This window comes from Parambassis ranga, chromosome 14, assembly GCF_900634625.1.
Source record: "Parambassis ranga chromosome 14, fParRan2.1, whole genome shotgun sequence".
Classification (NCBI taxonomy): domain Eukaryota; kingdom Metazoa; phylum Chordata; class Actinopteri; family Ambassidae; genus Parambassis; species Parambassis ranga.
This window is the reverse complement of record NC_041034.1, coordinates 7154183-7174770: the sequence shown is the minus strand read 5'-3', so window position 1 is coordinate 7174770 and position 20588 is coordinate 7154183. Positions and strand designations below refer to the sequence as shown.

The window sequence follows — 20588 nt, the reverse complement described above, 5'->3', positions numbered from 1 at the left end:
GTCTGACACTGACGTCACCTCAGGGAACCCAGACAGGTCCAGTCACCTGGGGAAAAGCAGTGTCAAGGACAGGGTGGTAAAGAAGTGGGTTTGATCAGCCATTTAAAGCAGCATGCACATTTTTTTTGGATATAGACAGCTCGACATGACTGTACAGTTATGATTAGCAAATTTAATTCAAGCTCTAGCATGTCACAATTACCCGACAGCCCTTTGTATGACCATCCCCTGAACCATACCTAGATATGACAGATTAGCTCATCCGCACAGATGATAGATAAGAAAAGTCAGTGGCTGAAGGTACTGTAAGAGAAACAGTGTGTGCATGCACGTCTGTGTGTTTGTTCAATGTGTATGCGGTTGGTATAAACATATCTGTCATGCCCCTCCTGTCACAGAACATCCTCACAACATGCCAGTGTTTGCATTCACATATGCTCATAGGCTTGTTTTGCATTTGTCAGTTATCTGCAGATGGTATGAATATGTGCAATATAAATCTGTATCCTATATTAGGATAGATTTGCCAATGGCGGTTTTAGGATAAAAATGAACCTATTGTCAAGATGGGTGGAAACTCATAGGATTAAATGATGAATGAATTTTTTTCTCTGCTCTCTATAAAACTGGCTTTAAAGTCAGTAATCTTAAAGGACATATGTCACAGGCCATTCTTATTAGAATCATGTACCATGAAGTTTCAGTCCTTGAAACTGGAACTAGTGTGTATTTTTCCAGCCTTTATGGGGCAGGGACTTATATGAACTCTTTAAAAATGGCAACTGCATAGCAGGAAATAGTCTTTTTTGTTGTTGTTGTTTTTAAATACTGAATTCTGCTGCTACAAAAAAACAGTACTTACATGTGAAAACAAAACAGCTTACAGTGTCAGGGGGACTCGAACTTCAGACTCCTGAAGTCACCCATGTTCATGTACCTCCTACCTCCTTTGTATTCTTTTGCAACTGTATCAATTCCATGATCAGAAGACATTTGTCAATAGGATCATATTTTATATTTGCATAAACTGTGGCATTTTTGTGAAGATGTGAATGTGGTGTATTCTGTATTATAAAAAACATTATGTCTCATTGTCACAGGATGTTTGACAATCTCCAACAGTTTTTGATAGTATAAGGTGATATGATTGTATAAGGTGAATTGATAAAACAACTGGTGTTACAGGTTGTGTCTGTGTGTTTACAAATTTGTGTCCTTCCTGTATTCATGCTCTCTTAACCTTGCTAAATTGCAACAGTATTTTGGCATTGGCTTTAAGTGAGTGAATGAGCTTTGTGTTTCCTCAGTCATTCTATTGATCATAGAAACCAATGAAAAATTATCACTGGAAAAAAAATAAAATCAGAGGATCTCTGTGAGACCTTAGTGTGGATGAAAAGAAACCCCAGAACGAACACACAAACACACACACTTTAAAAGGAATGCAAAGTAGTTTCTAAATAAGGAATGTCTGTAAACTTTTCCAGGCTGTTTTAATCAACATCAGCCAGAATGTACTCTTATCTACAGAGTTACCCAAAGCAACAGAGTGTTCTAATTTCACAGATTTAGTCACAGTGAAGTCAGTCAGTGTTAGAGATTAGAGATTTAAATGTGTCTACACCTGCAGCTTTCGCTCCCTGCAGGCCTGCATGCTAATAAGCAAAGAGTAAAAGCACATGGTCTACAAAGTTCTGAGTGTTATCAGGAAAGTGGGATAATTCACCACAAAGGGAGATGAATGACTTTTACTTTCTGCACATGGCTGCTAGTCTTTTAGAAGTGATGGGAACTGTGAAGGCATAAATGACTTCTGACAGGATTGTTGTAGGTCAATACCGCTTTATAACTTTTTAACGGTGGATGTCTTTTTAATGACTCGCAACTGCAGCTGGTTCTAAGGTTTTCAACAAACCCTGATATTATACATAAATAGCATAAAAACATGAAGTTCATGTGCTTGCACTAAACTTGAAGGAGGCTGAGGTTTGTGTTGGACTTTCGAGATATTCAATTATTCATATGATACATTTTGTACATCTTATCGGCTGTTTTACTCTAGATGACACCATACATTTATTTTTTTAAATTAAATGTATCATGTCATGTATGTCATTAGTCATTGAAGACTTGTTAAGACTTCAGCACAGAAAACTATCTCACCTACACCTCATACTTCAGATATGATGAATCTTTAATGATTCCTGAGGGAAAACTAGCTCACCTGCCTCAGCATGCAGCATCCGGATACAGAAGAGAAAAATAGAATAGAACAGGGGGATGCTGCAAGAAGGGATAAATAGATGCTAGCCTATAGGGAAGGCTTGTTTGATCTCACTTCCAAAAAAAGTTTGGAGAACAGTATTTGTAGTCTATGTACAAAAATGTACCTATCACACTGTGTGCCAGACAAAGATGTCATACAAAATAGTTTGGCTGTACTGTACATTCACTTTCTAACTAGGTTACCACAGTTTGGGACAGGCAGTGCAGTCTGCTATAAGTGTGAGATGCACATTTGAGAGGCGAAGGTGATTACCTTAGAAGCTGGAGCTGTGTAGATATCTGCTCAGGAAGCAGGGCAGTCCTTGTTCTTGTTCTCCAAGAACTGCTACAGATAATTCTATTGTTTTTTTTCTCCATTCTGGATTCTCATCAATGCACAAATAATAATACACAATAACAAAAAAGCTGTTAATGATGTCTGTCTGTATAGCAGATGCAGTTCATATTCTGCTTGTGACAAAAATATCAGTCTACCAGAAGCAGTGCAACAAGACTTTGCTTATTAACTGCACATGCATTAAAGAAGCCTTGATGTTTTTGGTTGTGTCTGTCTTAGCTTGTTCTTGTTCTGGTTTATCTGTATATTTTTAATAGAGGCTGAAAGATGAATTTCATGGTCGGAGTAGAATGTAAAGATACCCTTTTATTATAGCCTTTTTCCTTTATTTGATATACCATGAACTTCTGCTTCAAACTTCAAAACATCCCTAAAGCTTAGGGAAGGTCAGACTATGAGCAAAGGATAACTTTAAAGGATTACTGGAGGCCTGGTGTGTGCTGCTCCAAGCAAGCATCAAGGGTAGTTGAACTTAATTTGACTATAAAGTATGTGCTTTATAGTGCTTTCAGTAAATGTACCATATCTGCAAAAAGACAGCATGCAAGGTTGAGATGCAGTGTGAGATCTTAGCCCTTAAATGTTTTTTTATGCAGGTCAGATTTGTGCCCAGTAAATGGAGAAATACAAAATCAAGTACTATATTTCTCAACACTTGGTTGCTTTACATTTGTAATGCGCTTCTGACACAGCATCACCTGCTGTACACTTTAGATGATTTCAGTGGCATTTTAAAGGTACAAGTGCTTCCAGTATGGCTTGTTTTTCTTTAGTCTGAGTCACTAGAGGCTCAATTAGCTGCTAAAAAAGGCCTTTTCAAATCCAAAAATACAACAGGGATTCTCTTTGAACTTGGAACACCTACATGAGTATGTTTTTGGGGTGTTATTACTAAACTGAGAGCGTTTTTGTTTTTTTGAACCTGTCACACTCAGCCATAGCAGTCAGCCACTGTTAGCAATTCTACACAAGCTCTCCCTGCACCCCTATTATACCAGACTTGGATTTATGATCACTGGCTGGTAAAAATCACAGTGAGGAGTAAACAAGTCAAAGGCTTCAGAAGTTATGTTTGTCATCCTTTCGCTGTCTTATTGTTTGAACTTTGGAAGTTTGCTGATGCCGTTCTAATAGGTTAGGAGCTGTTTTATAAAATGGCAGACATACACATGAACTTTAATCTAACTTCACTGCCATACTGCAGCAGTAACAACAATAGCAAAAGTATTATCTAATTAATATTAGAAATCATTATTCACTGCCTTGCTTACTATGACCTGATTAAGGAAGGTATGGTGTTGGTTGTGAGATGCCATAAATAAACTAATGCAGTACCATGCCATTTCATTACAGAGGAAGAATATGATAAACATGGATACCTTTTGGGTGTGTAAACACTGTCAAACATCCCAGCTGAATATGTGGTATTGTGGAGGAGTGCAGAGCTTTAAGAAGTAAAGCTGTGTGGGATTTTTTTTTTTTTTAAGCATGAATGTCAGAGGTCTCCAGGGGCATTAAAGTCTCTGCTAATTACTGGAGTGGAAAAATTCAGATCTCTTTTTATTTATCTTCTTCTTACCCTCAATCTCCCAGTTTGGCCTTTTGAAGTTGGAGATATTAAACATCATTATGGTGATGATGGTGACTTTACTGTGGGGAAGTGATTTTTACAGCTCTTCGGTTCACAGAAGTAAACAATTGAAATCTGTTACAAATCTTTCATTCGTGTCATACATGATGCTTGGTGGATGCTTGTGTTTGTTGTGTGTGTGTTTGTGTGCAGGATGCTATTCATCATCTGCCTGTGGTGATTGTGGATTGGAGTATCTTGACAGTCAGCCTCCGTAATTAATCCCAGTTTACACTGAGTGTCTTGGCTAAAGGAAGAAGTTATGCAACCATCCCTCTGCTCACAGTGTTACTGAGCCCAAACAGATTACATTTGAGCTGTTAATGAGGGCTACAGAAAACCAAGCACAAACATGCATACATGATTTAAACACATGGGGAAACATTAGAAAAAAATCCTGCATGGACGTTGGTGGTCACTCACACAGCAATTCATGTGAAAGGTCAAATTATATTCTGGCTGACATTTTACATCCCAACATGTACCATTGGTTGAATAGTTCAAAAGTCATTAAATGTCATCTCTAATGAAGTCTGTAATCTATTGATATAACAGGATGGTATCTTTTTTCAACACTGCTTCACTATCACAGGGATTACAGAGATGTGATTGCTGTGTTTTATTTGATAGGTGTGAAGGGATCAGTGGGGGAGAGATTTTTAGCAGCAGATCACACAGCTTGACCTTATAATATTAACTGGCAGCTCATCATGAACTATATTTGTCCTTTTACTTAGCTTCCTTTTTAATTTGCCATATGTCTTGTGTGTCTGTTTCATTTTCCTGCCTGTGCTTGTGTCATTTTCCGCTTGATCGCTTTAGGTTCGACCTGTGTGTCAGAACCTTATTGTATTAACACTGTAGGAAATAACTTTTAAGAACAAACTAATTAGACAGTGTTGCTGGGTTTGAACTGTGTGTAGCAACAAGATAGAAATTCAAGTTTGTCAGTTATTAATTTATGTAACAACTATATGCTGGTTATCAGACCCCATTGGAATTGTAAGAGTATCTAATTTACTTCAAACACTTTTTTATGCACCAGTGAGGACTTGTGGCAGCAGGATGATACATGTCAGATTGATGCATGGGGCGTGTTATAGCTTTTGGTCTGCAATAGCAATATGCTGATGGGGGTGGGAGGGCTGAAGCCTATCTCAGCCTCAGACAGGTTAACAATCTATTTCAGTGCTACACTATTACTTTATTAAAGAAATAACAGTATCGTGTTAGTTTTATCATTTTCTGGATATCTTGCCATGATGAGAGCATGAAGGTGAAGACTCTTAAAACTGAGCCATGTGCAGCCTGCATTATTCATGCCGTACTCCCAGCACTCCAAGCTCTGCACTCACTGAAGAGCTTGTACCTCAGCTGATGAAAGGGCTAGCTATGACGGCACAGTGCTGTGGTACATTGCAGACGGTTGTGTAATAATCACAGGAATTCACTAACCGTCCATCGCAGCTGCCACCTTGCCCAGTGGAGGGAGAGGTGCCAGCACAGGGGTCCATCAGCCAACTGCTGCTCTTTTTCAAGCATACTTTCCTGGAAGGAAAAGCGTCAGTGGATAAAACCAGACTGTGCTGTTCCTTTTTTTTTTTTTTTTTAAATGTCCCTGTTAAATAAAACTATGCCCCTGCTAAAGTTACATAATATCTAAACTAATGTCCTATGCTGTGTCCCTATAAGCAGGTTAGTCCTCAAATAGTTGTTGTTTAATTGTGTATCTTTTGCAAATATGACATCCATCTGCTTCTGCAAAATTTGTGGCAGCTGTGGGGGTGCTGAATGCTTGTTGCCAACTTTTTAGGATGAGAAGCTTTTGCTGAAGTGGATATTTTGGACAGCTGATGCAGATGAGGGCAGGGCTAAACAAATGTTATTTCGTCTATAAATAAATATATATTATACATTTCTGTCCACAAGGGGGAGCAAATACAATTTAAGGACAATTTGTGAACATAAAGTTGAACTCAAAGGTACCTTGCTGAGTTCCGATTTTCTGAGTACACAACATTTTCATAAAACACAATGGACAAAGAGACGAGGCTAAAATGACAAACAGAGATGCCTATTTAAGTTCATGAAGGTTAAAATATAATCTTATTAAATAAAAACTTTCTTCTTTGTTGATATTTATCTTCTCAATAATACACAACATAAATCTTTAATTGGCTGCTCTTTAAATGTTATCTAAATTATTAAAACTTGCAGGTTATGGGGCTGAATAACTGTGATTGCAATGGTAGCTATTAAAACGTCTCACATCTCAGGTATAATTTACAACGTGTAATTAAAATGACTCCTTGACATTTGATCAGTTGCTTAAAAGACAAGGAATCTAAATGAAAAGGATTGATGTTGTTTACCTTAGTTATAAGGTTTCGAATCATCTTGTGTCAGAATAAGTAAAAAAAACTTTGTAAGTGGCCATGTAGTTAGTGTAGGTGTCGATTTTCTCATCTTAATCTAAATGTCTGCAGTAGGATGTAGTGTGGATAGAATTAACATGCAGATGCACTAGTCTCTCATCAGGGTGATTTGATCAACTCAAGTTCATGGCTTAATATGTGGGAAGTGGCAGTTATGTAGAGCTCATTAAACAGCAGAACCAAGTGTTAAGTATAACATGAATGCAGATCTTTACATAAAGTCAGAGGCTCCAGAAACTTTCATGACTACCAGTGCTGCTGATACTAATAATGATAATAATAATGATCCTAAACACACTGACAAATGCAACCATTTTATTGTAAAATTCCACAGCTATGTGCAATTCCCTTATGAAAAGGATTTTTCATGACATGTATAATATAATATGCAGACCCTAACAGAATTGATCAGTGCCCCTTTTTATACAATCAAATATATATAAATGGCAAACAACTAACATACTGAATGTATGAGAATCATGGATTTTATTTTGTTGTTGGATACTTTTTTCAGTGCTTCTTCTTTTTATGTTTTCTGCAGTTTGACAAAATACATAACGATAGAAAATATCTACATGTGATGCTCACATAAACATGTCTCATTTGTGGGTCCCCAAAAAATCAATGGAACATTGTCATAACACTGTCAAAAATAAAAATATACAGTAGAATAAAGGTCCATGTCACTGCAGGCAAAGGATTAAGACCAGATGGATGAGTCCCGATTCTCCAAAACATCCCTGTTTGAGTGAAAACTTCCGCTTCCCCTCCTCCCTACACCTACAGATATGTATCTGCATTTACAGTTGAGTGCACAAATAATATGTTTCTACAAAAGAAAGAAAGAAAAAAAAACATGCTTCCATCATCATCCGTACGATGGATTAATAAATAAAGTCTGAAACTCCCAGTTCACCACAGTAAATAATTTCAGCAGTTATCCTAATTGCTCTGATGCGTTGCAGGCTGTGTACCTTATTAAAAACTGAAGTAAAACAAAGAAAAAAAAACAATGACAACTTAAATGCAATTCCAGAGCACCTGCAAAAACATTTAGAAAAGCAAGTCTGCAGATCTGTGTGCTGTAGAGCTTTGCTAAGACATCATAATTCAAGAGTGTAAATGTATTCAGACTTTGTATTGTTTGATATTCTCTATTGCATGTGTGTCAGTTTGGCACTTTTTTAAAGATGTAATCACTCTGTTTGTACATTTCTTCCAACTACTGAACACTGACGACCAGTCTATGTTGCTACTGACACGCTTATGTCCCTAAAGGTGTGAGAAATAGCGTATATGCATACACTGAAGACACTTTCAGACTAACTAAATGGCAGCTTCGGAACAAAACAGAACCACCGTTAAATACAAAAAAGGGACGTAACTTGTATAGGAGATGTAAGATATTAAGGTAAAATGCAGATGTTTGGGTTCATCACTGATGCCAAAGCAAACAGTGGTGGTGACTGTGGGAAATTATCAATAGCAAAAAGTTCTTCTTCTGGTGGCTTGGGAACCATTTTATGTTTTTTGTTTTTAAATGATTTGTTTTTTTAAAAAAAATCAACTACTCAGAAGCTGCACAACAGGTAATGTTGCAAGTCACTAAGTCAACAAACAGTTCGACAATTCTTTGTGAGAGTAGTGTACATTGACCACAACATAGAAAAACACAAGATAAATAAGTTCAAGCTCCATCGACACACTGAACAGAAATGTATCTTTGATATAAGTGACAGTATTCCGTGTTTCTTTTGAAGGGGGTTATATACGAGCATAAAATGCATCTCTTTATCGGGAAAAATAAACAAATAAATAAATAAATACCATCAATAAATAGATAAATAAATAAATACCCCCCTTTACCCCCCGAAATATTTCTACATGGTGAGTCCAGCATAATACAATGAGTATAATATACTGTATGATGATATACTGTAACAAGGCTGAAATTACAAAATATATCTTGTTTTTTAAAATCCCAAGGGCTTGACAAGTGTTTTCTGCCATTTTATACTTTATATACATAAACTATGTGATTTACACCCATTCCTCATAAGATTACAAATCAGTATCGTCTCCACTGGTTGCATACTCAAATCTCAAATCTGTGCGGCATCCTAATTCATTATTTGTTATCATACACAACATTTACAATTCATTTTTTTTCTTGCTATGTTCTCTTCACACATTCAAATGAACTGTATAATGAAAAACAAATGAAAATGGACAAAATTAATGGACTTCTGCAAAGCCCTGCAAATCCATTTTCCCACAAGGTGTAATGCAGTGAGTGAGATGCTTGGTAACAATAAGGCTTACACATCTGTTCTTGACAAAAAAAAGATATGCTTTTTTTCCCTTTTTGTTGTCATCTTTGAGGAATGACACCTAGAATGAACTCTGTTCAGCTGCAGAGATTTCAAAATATCCTGCAGCCATCTGTGCTGACATTTGCACTGAAATGTAGATTCCTCTTTTTGAAGGTGAAACTCAACCTCTGGTTATGCAGCTGCAGTTGTCACTCTGATAACATAAAGGGCAAATAAAAAATTATTTCTTTTCATAAGAACACCTAACTTGTTTTAATACATTTTCCCCATGTAACCGCTCACATAACCTAAATACAATAGCAGTGTGTCATTATGTAAATGTGCTGCTGCTAACAGCAAATGGAGAGGGAGGGGATAAAGGGTCAGTGTTGTCTATGCTGTGCGGTAATGGTTGTGAGGAAAGTGATTAAACCTGGCCTAAAACACTGGGCTGATCCTCCCACCTGTATGCAAAGATGATTTCACAACTGAAAAGGATAAACCCATTTTTTTATGATTTAATTTTACAATTTTCCTAGAAAACAAACGTATAATTAAATCCGCAATGATAATCAACGGTGCTTGATTAATTTTTTGTTTTTTTTTTAAGTTTCCATAGTCAACAGTAGAAGACCATAAAATATGTTGCTTTTTGGCCTGAAAGGTGCATGCAATAAATGTAAACCACTATGCAATAGTAAAATATATACAGTGCCTGTACAGGTTGAGCATTGTCCATAAACATCATTGCACTCACTGACCACACATGAAAAGAAAAGAAAAAAGTTTAGTTAGTGTTAATAAATTGAAAATAAATGAGCTATGTCTTAAATAATTCCACTTTCACTGTTTAACAAAGCTCCATTAAAGTGCTTCAGATTCTGTTAGTGAAGAACTCAATGTAAAAATAAGGTAAATGAAAAAGACATGCACTTTAGGCTTATTGATGTACTGTAGATTTAATAGTCATTACGAAGCCATGATTGGTCACATATTTTATTTCTTTGTTCTCTCTAGTGCTGTTAATTTAATTTGTTTATTACTGTAATCATCAGTTAAATATTATTTTCCTCATAAGAACTTCCTCAGTCTTTAATCTTTAATGTGTTCCGTATCTAACTGATGTGACGTTTTATTTTTCTGATAATTGTAGTTGATTATGCTTTTGTCTAAGAACGGATGATGTCAAAATCCATGTCAAAATCCCAAAATAAAATCATAAACAATAAATAATTTTGTTGGTCTCACACAACTTCTTCACAACACATCTATAAATCTCTTTACACCAGTTAAATGTAATGCTACAACATTTGCAATGTCTGTCAAAGTCATCTGATAAAATAATTCAAATTTAAAGGGATCAAAAACAATGAAAAGGTTCTAAATCAAATCTCTGGATATTTCAGTGGGTCCCCTCCTTTAAAAAATGTCACTTGCTGGCGCAGAGCATATGTAGAATGTAATGGACTGCGTGATAAGGCTGGATACACACCCGCGCCTAGAGATAGAGATAGGAGACCCAGTACACGAGGTTGAAGAGACCAAATGCAGTGGGGAAGAAGATGCGTGCATATGAGTCTATCTTGGCGATGCGGATGTGCAACCTGCCATGCCGCCAGGCTCCAGAGCGGCAGTCTTCGAAACAGCAGAAGAAGCTGGTGCAGTCCTTTCCGTCCAGACACTCGTAGCCGTACTCCTCGTCTCGCTCCTGCATGTGAGTGGCGTTGTTCATCTGAATGGCTGTGGCCGAACGTGGACGGATGTCCACCGTGGGTGTCTGCTTTTAACAGGACGAAATGACACAGTTAGCCTCCAGAGCCTCCAGAGTGCCATAATCAAGGCTTTGCTGGCATAACAGGGGACCTAATTTGAGCTACCATTTTACTGTCTTCTACTTCATTTTCAGTCATTAGTCAGCAAAATGTAATTTGCACCTCCAACTTGCCAATGGACCCTTTTAATGTCAAGAAATACAAATAGGCCCATAACTACCACCTGTGGTTGTAATTAGTGAGGCTTATAGTGACAAAGGGTCGATCCCTGTGGAACCCATGATGCAAATTACACCTTTGGGCTGGTGTATGGCTGGTAGCAGAGGCAGTCATTATTTTTAGTACAGTAGTCCGTATTGTTTTTTTTTTTTAACAGCTATATAAAGCTAGTGCTAGGATGTGCCGCTCCCTTTTTTTTTAATTGTCACTCTCTTGACGCATTGAAAATGAATCTAAAAGAGATGCATCATTTTTAACAATGTATTTTTAATGCCTTGTGAGCCAACAAGATGCCTTTATTTGGTCCAAAATTGACAACATTGAAGATTTTTTTTCCTGAAACACCTTTACAATGAGATGTACTGTAACTGGATTATGATACATCATAAAGCTATAAGCTTAGGGAGGAGCGTGTGTTGGCAGATGTGCTGCACGCTGCTGAATATTTCTCACCCTTTCTGTCACTAAATGGGTTAAAATAAACCTCTTTTTTTCAGTCTGTTCTCACCACTGGAGGGCACATGCCTTTCATTTGTGAAAAAACCTAAAATAGGACAATGACTTTAGTGACTATGTTAGCCTATATGGAGACAATTAGCATTCAAATAGACGATTTTCATAATTTTTTTTCTTGAAATGCCATGCTACCTTTGTACAAATTGGAATTGTATCTCTTTGTGAGGCTGAAGCACCACCTTCCCTTCCTTTGGCAGAAATGGAAGATGCCCTGACCTTGCTCATAATCTATTGTGTCAAAAAAGACAGAGACTTGAACTGACTCCAAATCTTGGCTTGGCCAGCAGTTATCATTTAAGTGGTTCTTTATGCTTTGCTTTTACATAAACATGTATTTATACTCTCGTTTACTCTCATTGTGAGAATATAAGAAAATCTTTATTTTTTTTGTAACAAACAAAAACAATTCATATCTTCCTGTGCCTTATAAATATTTTTACTTATTTTAAAATATAGCTACAAAAGGCATGCTTGCTGCAAAGAATTGGGTCATTGCAGTTGTTTAAAACATGTCATTATCTGCTTTAAGCATGCATCCTCAAACAAGCTTAAAACCATTGTTCAAAATAATGCTCATTCCCTACAAGTTCTCATCTTGCCAGCACTAGTGCACAAACCTGCCGTCGTCCCTTTGAAAACGATACATAACCACAACAAACAAAACAACATACGGGTTAGTGTCAGCACCTTTTTTGTTTGTTTGTTTTTGTCCATATTAATGGACCATGTGTTAAGGTAATGGGGAGGATTAAAGCAGGGAAGGTTATGGCTCGGTTGTCAAAGGGGATTGGTTGCACTGAAGGAAGCGCAGAGGAAGCTCAAGCAGAAGGAGCATTAATAGCATCCCGCCGCATGACCTGGTCAAGCTGGGCTATGCTGAGTCGGTGTTAGCAAATAAAATAAAAGAAATCAATAAAAACAAAGAACCAACACAGTGGCATTGGCAGCTTTAACTGGCTGAAAGTAGACAACCGCTCTGAGAAGACAAAATATATAAACACTCAGGAGAAATCCATTGGTTATTTGACTTAAGCTGAATATTTGATGCAGTAGTGTTTCCAGAGTGCAGGTGGATTTTTCAACAGGGCATTTTGATTCTTGTCTTAAAATGTAACATATCTAAAATATTTACTTTGTCTTATGTGTTGGCGTAAATTCAGATCTTTGCTATCCTTCACCCACTCTGACGTCTTCTTGTGTGCCCATAAATTAGTGCATGTTAATCTTCTAATAGACCCTCCGATTCTAATTAGACTTTACACAGTTCACAGGTTGTCTGTTTCAGTCTGTTAAGGCTCTGCTGACTCTGTAGGAAGCGTCAGGTTGAGAAGCCCAACAAACACACAAGTATAGATTAACTGGCAAGAGAACGGTAAAGAAGAGGAAGCTATTGTAGCGACTGGGTTCACTGTGGTAACAACAACAAAGAGTGAAACAGGACAGAGGGAGCCAGAATGAGTCTACACCGGGCCTGGACAATTACATTCTTCTGGACACGAGATGTGTGGGATGCTTATTTGAATTTTAAAAAAATAAAAACACTACACAAGTATGTCTGGCTGGCTGCCTCCGCACTGTGCACTGCAGAGCGCCTCTTTTTAACATAATCTTTGATACCTATTTAGTAACTGAGGAGGAGTACAATAAGAATGCAGGTACATAAAGAGGGAAGAGAGAGCGAGAGAGAGAGAGAGGCGTATCTGCTGTAGAACAACAGAAAAGCAGTGAGGTGCTGAGGGGCTCAAAGAGCCAAAATGCAGCAGACACATGCAGTCAGACACAGGCAATATACCTTTGAGGAAAAGAGCCGGAGGAGCTTTTGTCCAGACAGGAGAAAAAAAAATGTGGATTTGAAAGAGAGTAACAAAACAAATGATGAACAAAAAAATCAAAAAGACAAAGATAATGTGTGAACATTTAGAAGAACTTTACAGTTTAACTTAAAATGACAAGAGAGGAAATACTGTAGAGAGACAAACATGTTACGAATAGACACACAGGGAGATGCATGGTGGGATATACAGTATGTATCTCACATGCTTCTTATGCCAGGAAACATCGGACTGCAAAACTAGAAGAATACATGATCTATCAATCTGAAATAATTTTTACAATTTCACTTTCCTGGAGTTTCCTTTTTTATTTCCATATTTTTTTAACTATTCATGAACAATGGAATAATTCCAGTCAAAGACCTCTTTTCCTTGCCTACTTCCCTCATCCCCATATCTTGGCAAGTCATGCAGAAAACCTAGAAAAGCCCCTCCGAGATGGCAAACTGGCATTACACCTTCCACCTCATTATTCATTCATTCGTCCACAAGACGAGAACCTTAGTTACAGAGGCTAAAACTAGATCGCCCCACTTTACCCAAAAGTTCCAGTTCAATACTTCTCGTCACACTGAGCGCAGTATACTTAGAAGTTTAAGATTTAATATCATTCATGGCCCCCAAAAAAGGACTTTAAGGATTTCTGTCACCTGCAGTACAACTTTTTTAAAAGTGCTGCAGCTTGGTTTATTTATCCCAGAGTAATGCATAAATACTGTTTCCACTAAAAAAAAAAAAACATAGTTACAGATTTGAACTAATTTTCAAAATTTTACAAGCCAGCTGATTAGCATGAGATACTAGCCTTGCAGTGGACGGTTCTTAGCTCTAAGTGCTCTGATATTTGGCCTCTAAACTGAGTAGCTATGATCCCTTGAGGGATTTACAGCTCATATGACTCCGCAGTCATGTGACCCAGGTCTAAATTACAACTGTAACAGATGTGAGGTGGATTATAAAAAGGTTCGAGCTGCACGCCTCACTCATTGAGTAATTTTGAGCTGATGGCCCCTGGGAAGATGCTCCCTTGCTAAGTAGTGTATAGCTTTTTTTCCTACAGCTTATCCCAGTAATGTAACATGTCGGGGGAGGATCAAAGGGTGTGTAGAAAGAACCTGACCTTTCACCTACATTACACATCCTGATATACTACATTTCTTAATAAAATAATGCTACTTGATGGTCATTTAATAGACAAGCTCCCTTTTGTAAAATAGTAATATAACAAATATGAAAAGTATTTTGGAAGGACACTCACAGGGTTTTTCTTCTTCTTGTCTTTTTTGGCGCTCGGCTTCCTGTTGCTGACAAAGTAGTGCAGGGTACCATATTCTATGAGTGCAGCAAATACGAAGATGAAGCAGACCGACACGAATAGGTCCATGGCAGTAACATAGGAAACCTTTGGAAGAGATTTCCTCGCAATGGTACTCAGCGTGGTCATGGTCAGCACAGTGGTGATGCCTGGTAAAGAAAATAGGAGAAAATTAGATGTGTTCAAAATGATGACAAACGTTTGGTTACTGTTTTTGCATGAATCTTGGTGTATGTATTATTTTCCTTTTCTTAACTTTACATCTCTTGAAACATCTTGTTATTATAAAGGTTAGGGTAAAATACATTTTGCAATGCATTGTGAATGTGCATGTGAGACTGTATGTGGTGAAGAATATGAAAGATTACATATTTATGAATAGGACAGAGCTGATTTTGTAGTGAACAGCGATGTGTAGAAACACTCATTTGTGTGACTGATACTTAACGGTTTAACTGCAAGCTCTTAACAGTCACATGGCCCTGAGGAAACAGTGAGCAGCTGTTTTACTGTCCCCTTGATCCACATCCTTCTGGTTTACATACAGCTGCCATTGACCACCACGCTGGCTGACATACTGAATTCCTACATCCACCATCTGGTAACCCTTTCTGTCTGTCTCTAATGAGGATGTGGGGGTGATGGTGAGGAGTTTTATAAATCCACTCATTACCAACAGCAGCATCACCCCCCCCCCCCAAACAGCAGCAAACAAGCAACTAGCAAGACTGCCCTCCTTCCTTTAAATAGAACTACATGTGAGAGGGCTTGCTTTGTGTGGAGAAGATGATTTATGTCTAAATTTAATGTGGATTGAATGACATCAGCTGGCGTCAAGATTAACATTGTTGTGTTGTGAGTGAATTGATATATTTCTGGCTGGCATTGAAGGATTAAGAATTATGTCATCTGCATTAATCCTTCTCCGAACCACTCGGCTGCGTGTACCTCCTGCATCATTCTTTAAAGAGGAAATTAAGACATTTGACTCTTGGTACAATTTTAAGCAGGGAATTAATGGTGTTATTAGTTGGACTGCAATTCATGTCTGGAGCTGAAAAAGCAGAAAACAATCTATGTTTAGAGAGATTAATGGCAGACAACGTAATGACGATAGTAAAGGTAGAATGAGGGTTTCAGCCTGCAGGGATCGTTTTATATTCAGTTAGGCTCGCTAATACTCACATCACATGGGCTTGAGGTCAAGCTTCAGAGCCTTAAAGGGGCAAAGGGAAAGCTGACTAAGAAGTATATACATAACTACACCACAAGAGAAATTCTGAGGATGTCCAATGGATGCCGAGGGCTAAGTTCAAAAGCTGACAAATTTCCTTGAGATTCTCATTTTTGCCCTCTTTCATTCCTTGTCTCTTTTTTTGCACTCTGTGATGAGGCCACCTGCATATTTCTTGTGCTGAGGCTGCATCTCTGCATCTTCCCGGTTGTATTGCATAATTAATGCCTCATTAAGGCATGCACGCAAACATATGTGCCAGGATAGGCTCCTCTAATCAAGATGCACTAGATTCCTAAGCAGCTGCCCTGACTCAGTGGGGAGAAGAGGGAGGAGAAAATATGTCGAAGGAGAAGACAAAAGAAAGAAAAGAATGCTTATGCAGACAGCTTTAGAATATGAGCTGGTATGTGACCACCACAGGGTGCTTGATCTGTTTCACAGCAGGAAGTAATTAGGGTAGGGATGTATCATAACTGCGTCATATCTGTGTTGTTACAAACATAACCAAAACCAAAGACTTGATGAGCAGTAACAGAATAACAACAACAAAAAAAAACTTAATAAACAGCTTATCCATCCCATGATGATCATGCTTATGTGCATGTATTACCTAATGATGTCCTGGCAGGTACTGCGTCCTTGTTGATCCAAAAAGACACCCAGGAAAGTACAACAATCAGTGTGCATGGGATGTAGGTCTGGATGGTAAAATAGCCCATTCTCCTGCTCAGGTCAAAGAAGACGGTCAACACCACATAGTCTCCTAGACAAAGATAAAGGAAAAGGGAGGAAAAGGATAGAATCAGGGCATTGCAAAATATTGTATATCTCTGTAGTATGTCTGTATATAAGTAACAAGTGCAGGTCTAGATACTTAATTTACATTATATAAAGATTATTATATCATTGCACATATACTATGTTTTAACAAAGGCTGTCAACACAGAAACACCAAGCATAGCTTGGACAAACTGTTTAGTCTTCAATAGATAATGTTGTGTAACCAAAATCAACACTGCTTGTTTGCCTAAGGCAACCTTAGATCTAAAATGAAAGTGAGTGAATCTGAGAGATGGGGCAGGACTTGCTTGGATGCACAAACAAAACCCTTGTCTCTGGCCAGTAGTTTGCTGGACCATGTACACCAGCATCCAGCTGATGATGAGCCATCTCTGGGCTGGCCGGCTGGCCGACTCAAGCAGATGTTTGGTGTTAAAAAGGTTGAGGTTGGCTTAGTCCCCATAGACCCGACCCTGACAATAGGGATGATCTGGCTTGCCTGTTTAAAATGCTAATAACACAGGTGGCTTACAAATGTTCTTTTCTGCAAAAGTTCTAACACTGTTGAAATGTGAGTGCTTTGAACCAGGACCAAACTGACAAGCAGACATTTATAAAGGAAACAAATCATACAGCCCTTTCCATTGGAATCCCTGCCAGCTTGACAACGCAGCAGTGCTTGCCAATAGTTGCTGTCCTCTTTAGCTGTCTACCTGTACCTGTCTGTTTCTGAGAGTCTAATGACAGTTCACCGCTGGCCTCCAGCTCAGTCAGTTGTCTGCTAATTGATTTACATCAAACAATTAACGGTGTTGGAAATCTCTCCTGGCCTCTTTCTATATGGCACGTAAGCTGCAGGGCACTCAAACATGTATCAGTGTGTGTGTAAATACATATTTCTGTGTGTGTGTGTGTTTAAATTCCCATGGTACATGAAGTAGTCTTTGCAGCTGGGGAACGAACAGCTGGCTAATAATTTTCCTCATGAGAAAGGGCGCACAACACAAACTGCAGCTTACTGAAAAACAGCCAACATCTGTGTATTTATGTGTTAATAAGAGACAGAGAGGGAAAGAGAGGAGACTGTCAGCGTTTATCATGTTTGTGAACATGTGCACTCTTTGTAAGGGAAAGCTTACACTGTCTGGACACAGACCAAGTCTTTGTGATTCATCCCAGCATGCACCTCTTTCATTCACCCGGCCATTGATAGCATCATTAAATAAAACCAAGTGCAATATCCCCAGCAGCACAACCATAACTGTTCATATCACCATGTGTGCTTTCTGCTGATGCAGGCAGGTGCACGGGATATTACAGTGCAATGCCTGGGTATGTGGGAGTGTGGAAGACACATGACGGCTGCACTCAGGGGTCCTTCAGCCCACTATTTTGTGTTTATTAACATTACATTAGCAGGGGCTGAAAACCGAGACCCCTGACAGCTGAGAAACTGTCGGTTAATACACTCATTGTAGCTTGGTCAGCACCACAAAGCCTCCTTCACATTTTCCCAGACTCTTAACAATAATGGACTTTCCACCACAGGGGCGAGGTTGGGTTGGTGTAAGGCCCTCCCATTTCTCTTCTTCATTACGGACCACAGCACTTGCCAAGAAGACACTTTGAGGAGGTGTTATCGACCGATGCCCTCCACTCTGGCAGGATGAAGTATCAGTATCAGAACGCCTGCCGTTATAGCTCTGTAGTAATGCATCAGTTTGTTAATGACTTCCTGATTCCACTCAACGCAAAATGGTTTCCACTTCCCTCACTGGCTTAAGTGTTTGGCAGGGATTTCACAACACAACCATTTGGGGAGCAAATAGTTTAGTGCTTCAGATAAACAGCCCCAACGCAATTAGGTTGTGCAAACACATTACAATACACAGATGGGCTTTACATGAAGTTGATACTTCATGTATGTGATTTTACTGGCTGTAAAATTACATTGAACTCACATGGTAAAACATGTGTATAGCTGTGTTTACTACTATTACTCTAAGTCCCATACAGGGAAGGCTTTAAAAATTAATATTACTCTACCCCGGAGCAGGTTACAAAGCTGCCCCAGTGTCAGCACGTTTGACTCAAATTACATCACTTCATCTGCTATTAAAGGAAACTGTGTTGCCCTTGACTTAAAACTAGTGACGCATGCATTGGCAATGGCGAGTCATGCAAACACAAATAACCTGCCACCCACCCAATCAGCAGCCTGAAAAACGAAGCCAACACAGAAGTACCAAAATAAGCAGTTCATCCATCAACTTCTTGACTCTAAAAGCGACTCGGTGCCTATAAATTCTCACCATCACAAATAAATATATTCACAGCCTGGTACAAAATTGTTTGTTTCAAATTTAAGTCCTCTCTTGAATTTGACACAGAGATAGAATTTATCATCTGTCACTCAATAATGCTGCTATATATAATCTTGCAGTCTTTCAGGTGTGACCATCAGTTTTTGCTCCTTTATAATCAACCTCATGTGCTAATTTCTCCCATAACAAGAGCACATAAATTACTGTAGACAGAATTCATTCATCCGTTGCTTTTTTATTTGCCTCCGTGATTAAAAAATTATAATTCCTATTTTTTGGTTTCAAATGCATAAATAAAGAATGCTAATGAAAGCTGTGTGGGGAAACAATTACTATGCAGAAAACAGCTCAAAACTCTTGTTTGTATTAAGATATGGTTTGAAGTATTTTTATTAGGATCGCACATTTTCTTGGCAAAAACAATTTACTACAAGCTGATGTAATCTGCAGAAAGCAATAAAAACTTGGCGAGTGTGATCATTCATCAGAAAACAGTGTTGCTTTATTGTTAAAAGCCACAGAGACAACACGGAGAGTAATACACACACACACAGCAGTGTGAGGCTTCTACCAGGATGGAAACACTAATATAGGTGTTATTACTATTCCAACACAGTAATTGCTGTAACATGCTGGATTTGATCAGAGCCTTGAACCCGTAAAAAGACTGATGAGGCTATACATCATTGCAGACTGGCCGCAGGGGACTTCATAAGAGTAAAACATGGTAATTCAGGACTGCTGACCAGTAGAAAAAAGCTGTCACATGAGCGTATCATTGTGCTCTCAGCCAGGCTGTAAATTGGTGTGGATATAGATGGGCAGGGGGGACCTGAGGCACATGCTGGCCATCCAATGAAGGGAGACAAGCCAGACACATTGCAAAGCTGCTGACAGGCTTGTCTTACTGAGCTTCTCTCCTGACAAGGGTCATGTATATCAGAGGTGACAGTGGATGCTATTGTGCGTGTGTGTGTGTATGTTCTGAGAAAGAAAGAGGCTTTGCTAATGACCCTTGTTGTCCCATGACTGGCTGACTGGGTCAACAATACTTACACAGAATGTTAACTCACCACTTTCTGTGACATGGCTATGGGCTATATTTGAGTGATTACCCAGTAACCATGGCTTTGTGTTTTGCTTCCACAGGGTGCTGCAGCTAATCCTGCTCTGACGATGGGTGGCAAGATGATGTCACAGCGAAAGAAAAACTAAAGGCACAGCATTGCCATGGTGAGTAACTGCGGCAGCACAGCAGCATGATTAAACAGCAGACAGGAGTCTACAGGGTTTGATTGCCTTGTTGTTAACATTGTGTTTACAGTGACAGGGACAGATGATTATCGCTCTCTCAGACACACTAATAGCTCTCAAATTATTGAGAGCAAGGCTGTTTATAGGATTTATGACAGGCTGTAAGAACCTGCCATAACTGATGCCCCTACTATTATTTAAAGAATTTAGTGGAAAGTGTAAAAAGTTAGAAGGATTTTTTTAATGCTACCTATTTCTATGCTGAAATACTCAACCCACTTTTATTGGAATAATTAGTTTGTAATAATCCGGGTAAACAGATGTTGTAAAAGCAAGCGA

The 20588-nt window shown here is 38.6% G+C and overlaps 1 protein-coding gene across 3 annotated transcripts in view; it reads right to left on the bottom strand.

Annotated features, from left to right (window-relative positions):
* Nucleotides 1-7107: 7107 nt before the first annotated feature.
* The window catches only part of gabrg2 (gamma-aminobutyric acid type A receptor subunit gamma2), a 38531-nt gene continuing 25050 nt past the window's right edge, over nt 7108-20588 (bottom strand). Inside the window, exons 7-10 of one of the 3 annotated variants that reach the window (XM_028421878.1) lie at nt 16502-16654; nt 14598-14803; nt 13300-13323; nt 7108-10780 (exon numbers count right to left, since the gene is read on the bottom strand). In XM_028421878.1, the coding sequence (XP_028277679.1) occupies nt 10499-10780; nt 13300-13323; nt 14598-14803; nt 16502-16654 (665 nt within the window). In that variant the 3' untranslated portion in view covers nt 7108-10498. The remainder of the gene's footprint in view (nt 10781-13299; nt 13324-14597; nt 14804-16501; nt 16655-20588) is intronic. The other 2 variants (XM_028421879.1, XM_028421880.1) reach the window with 2 other exon arrangements.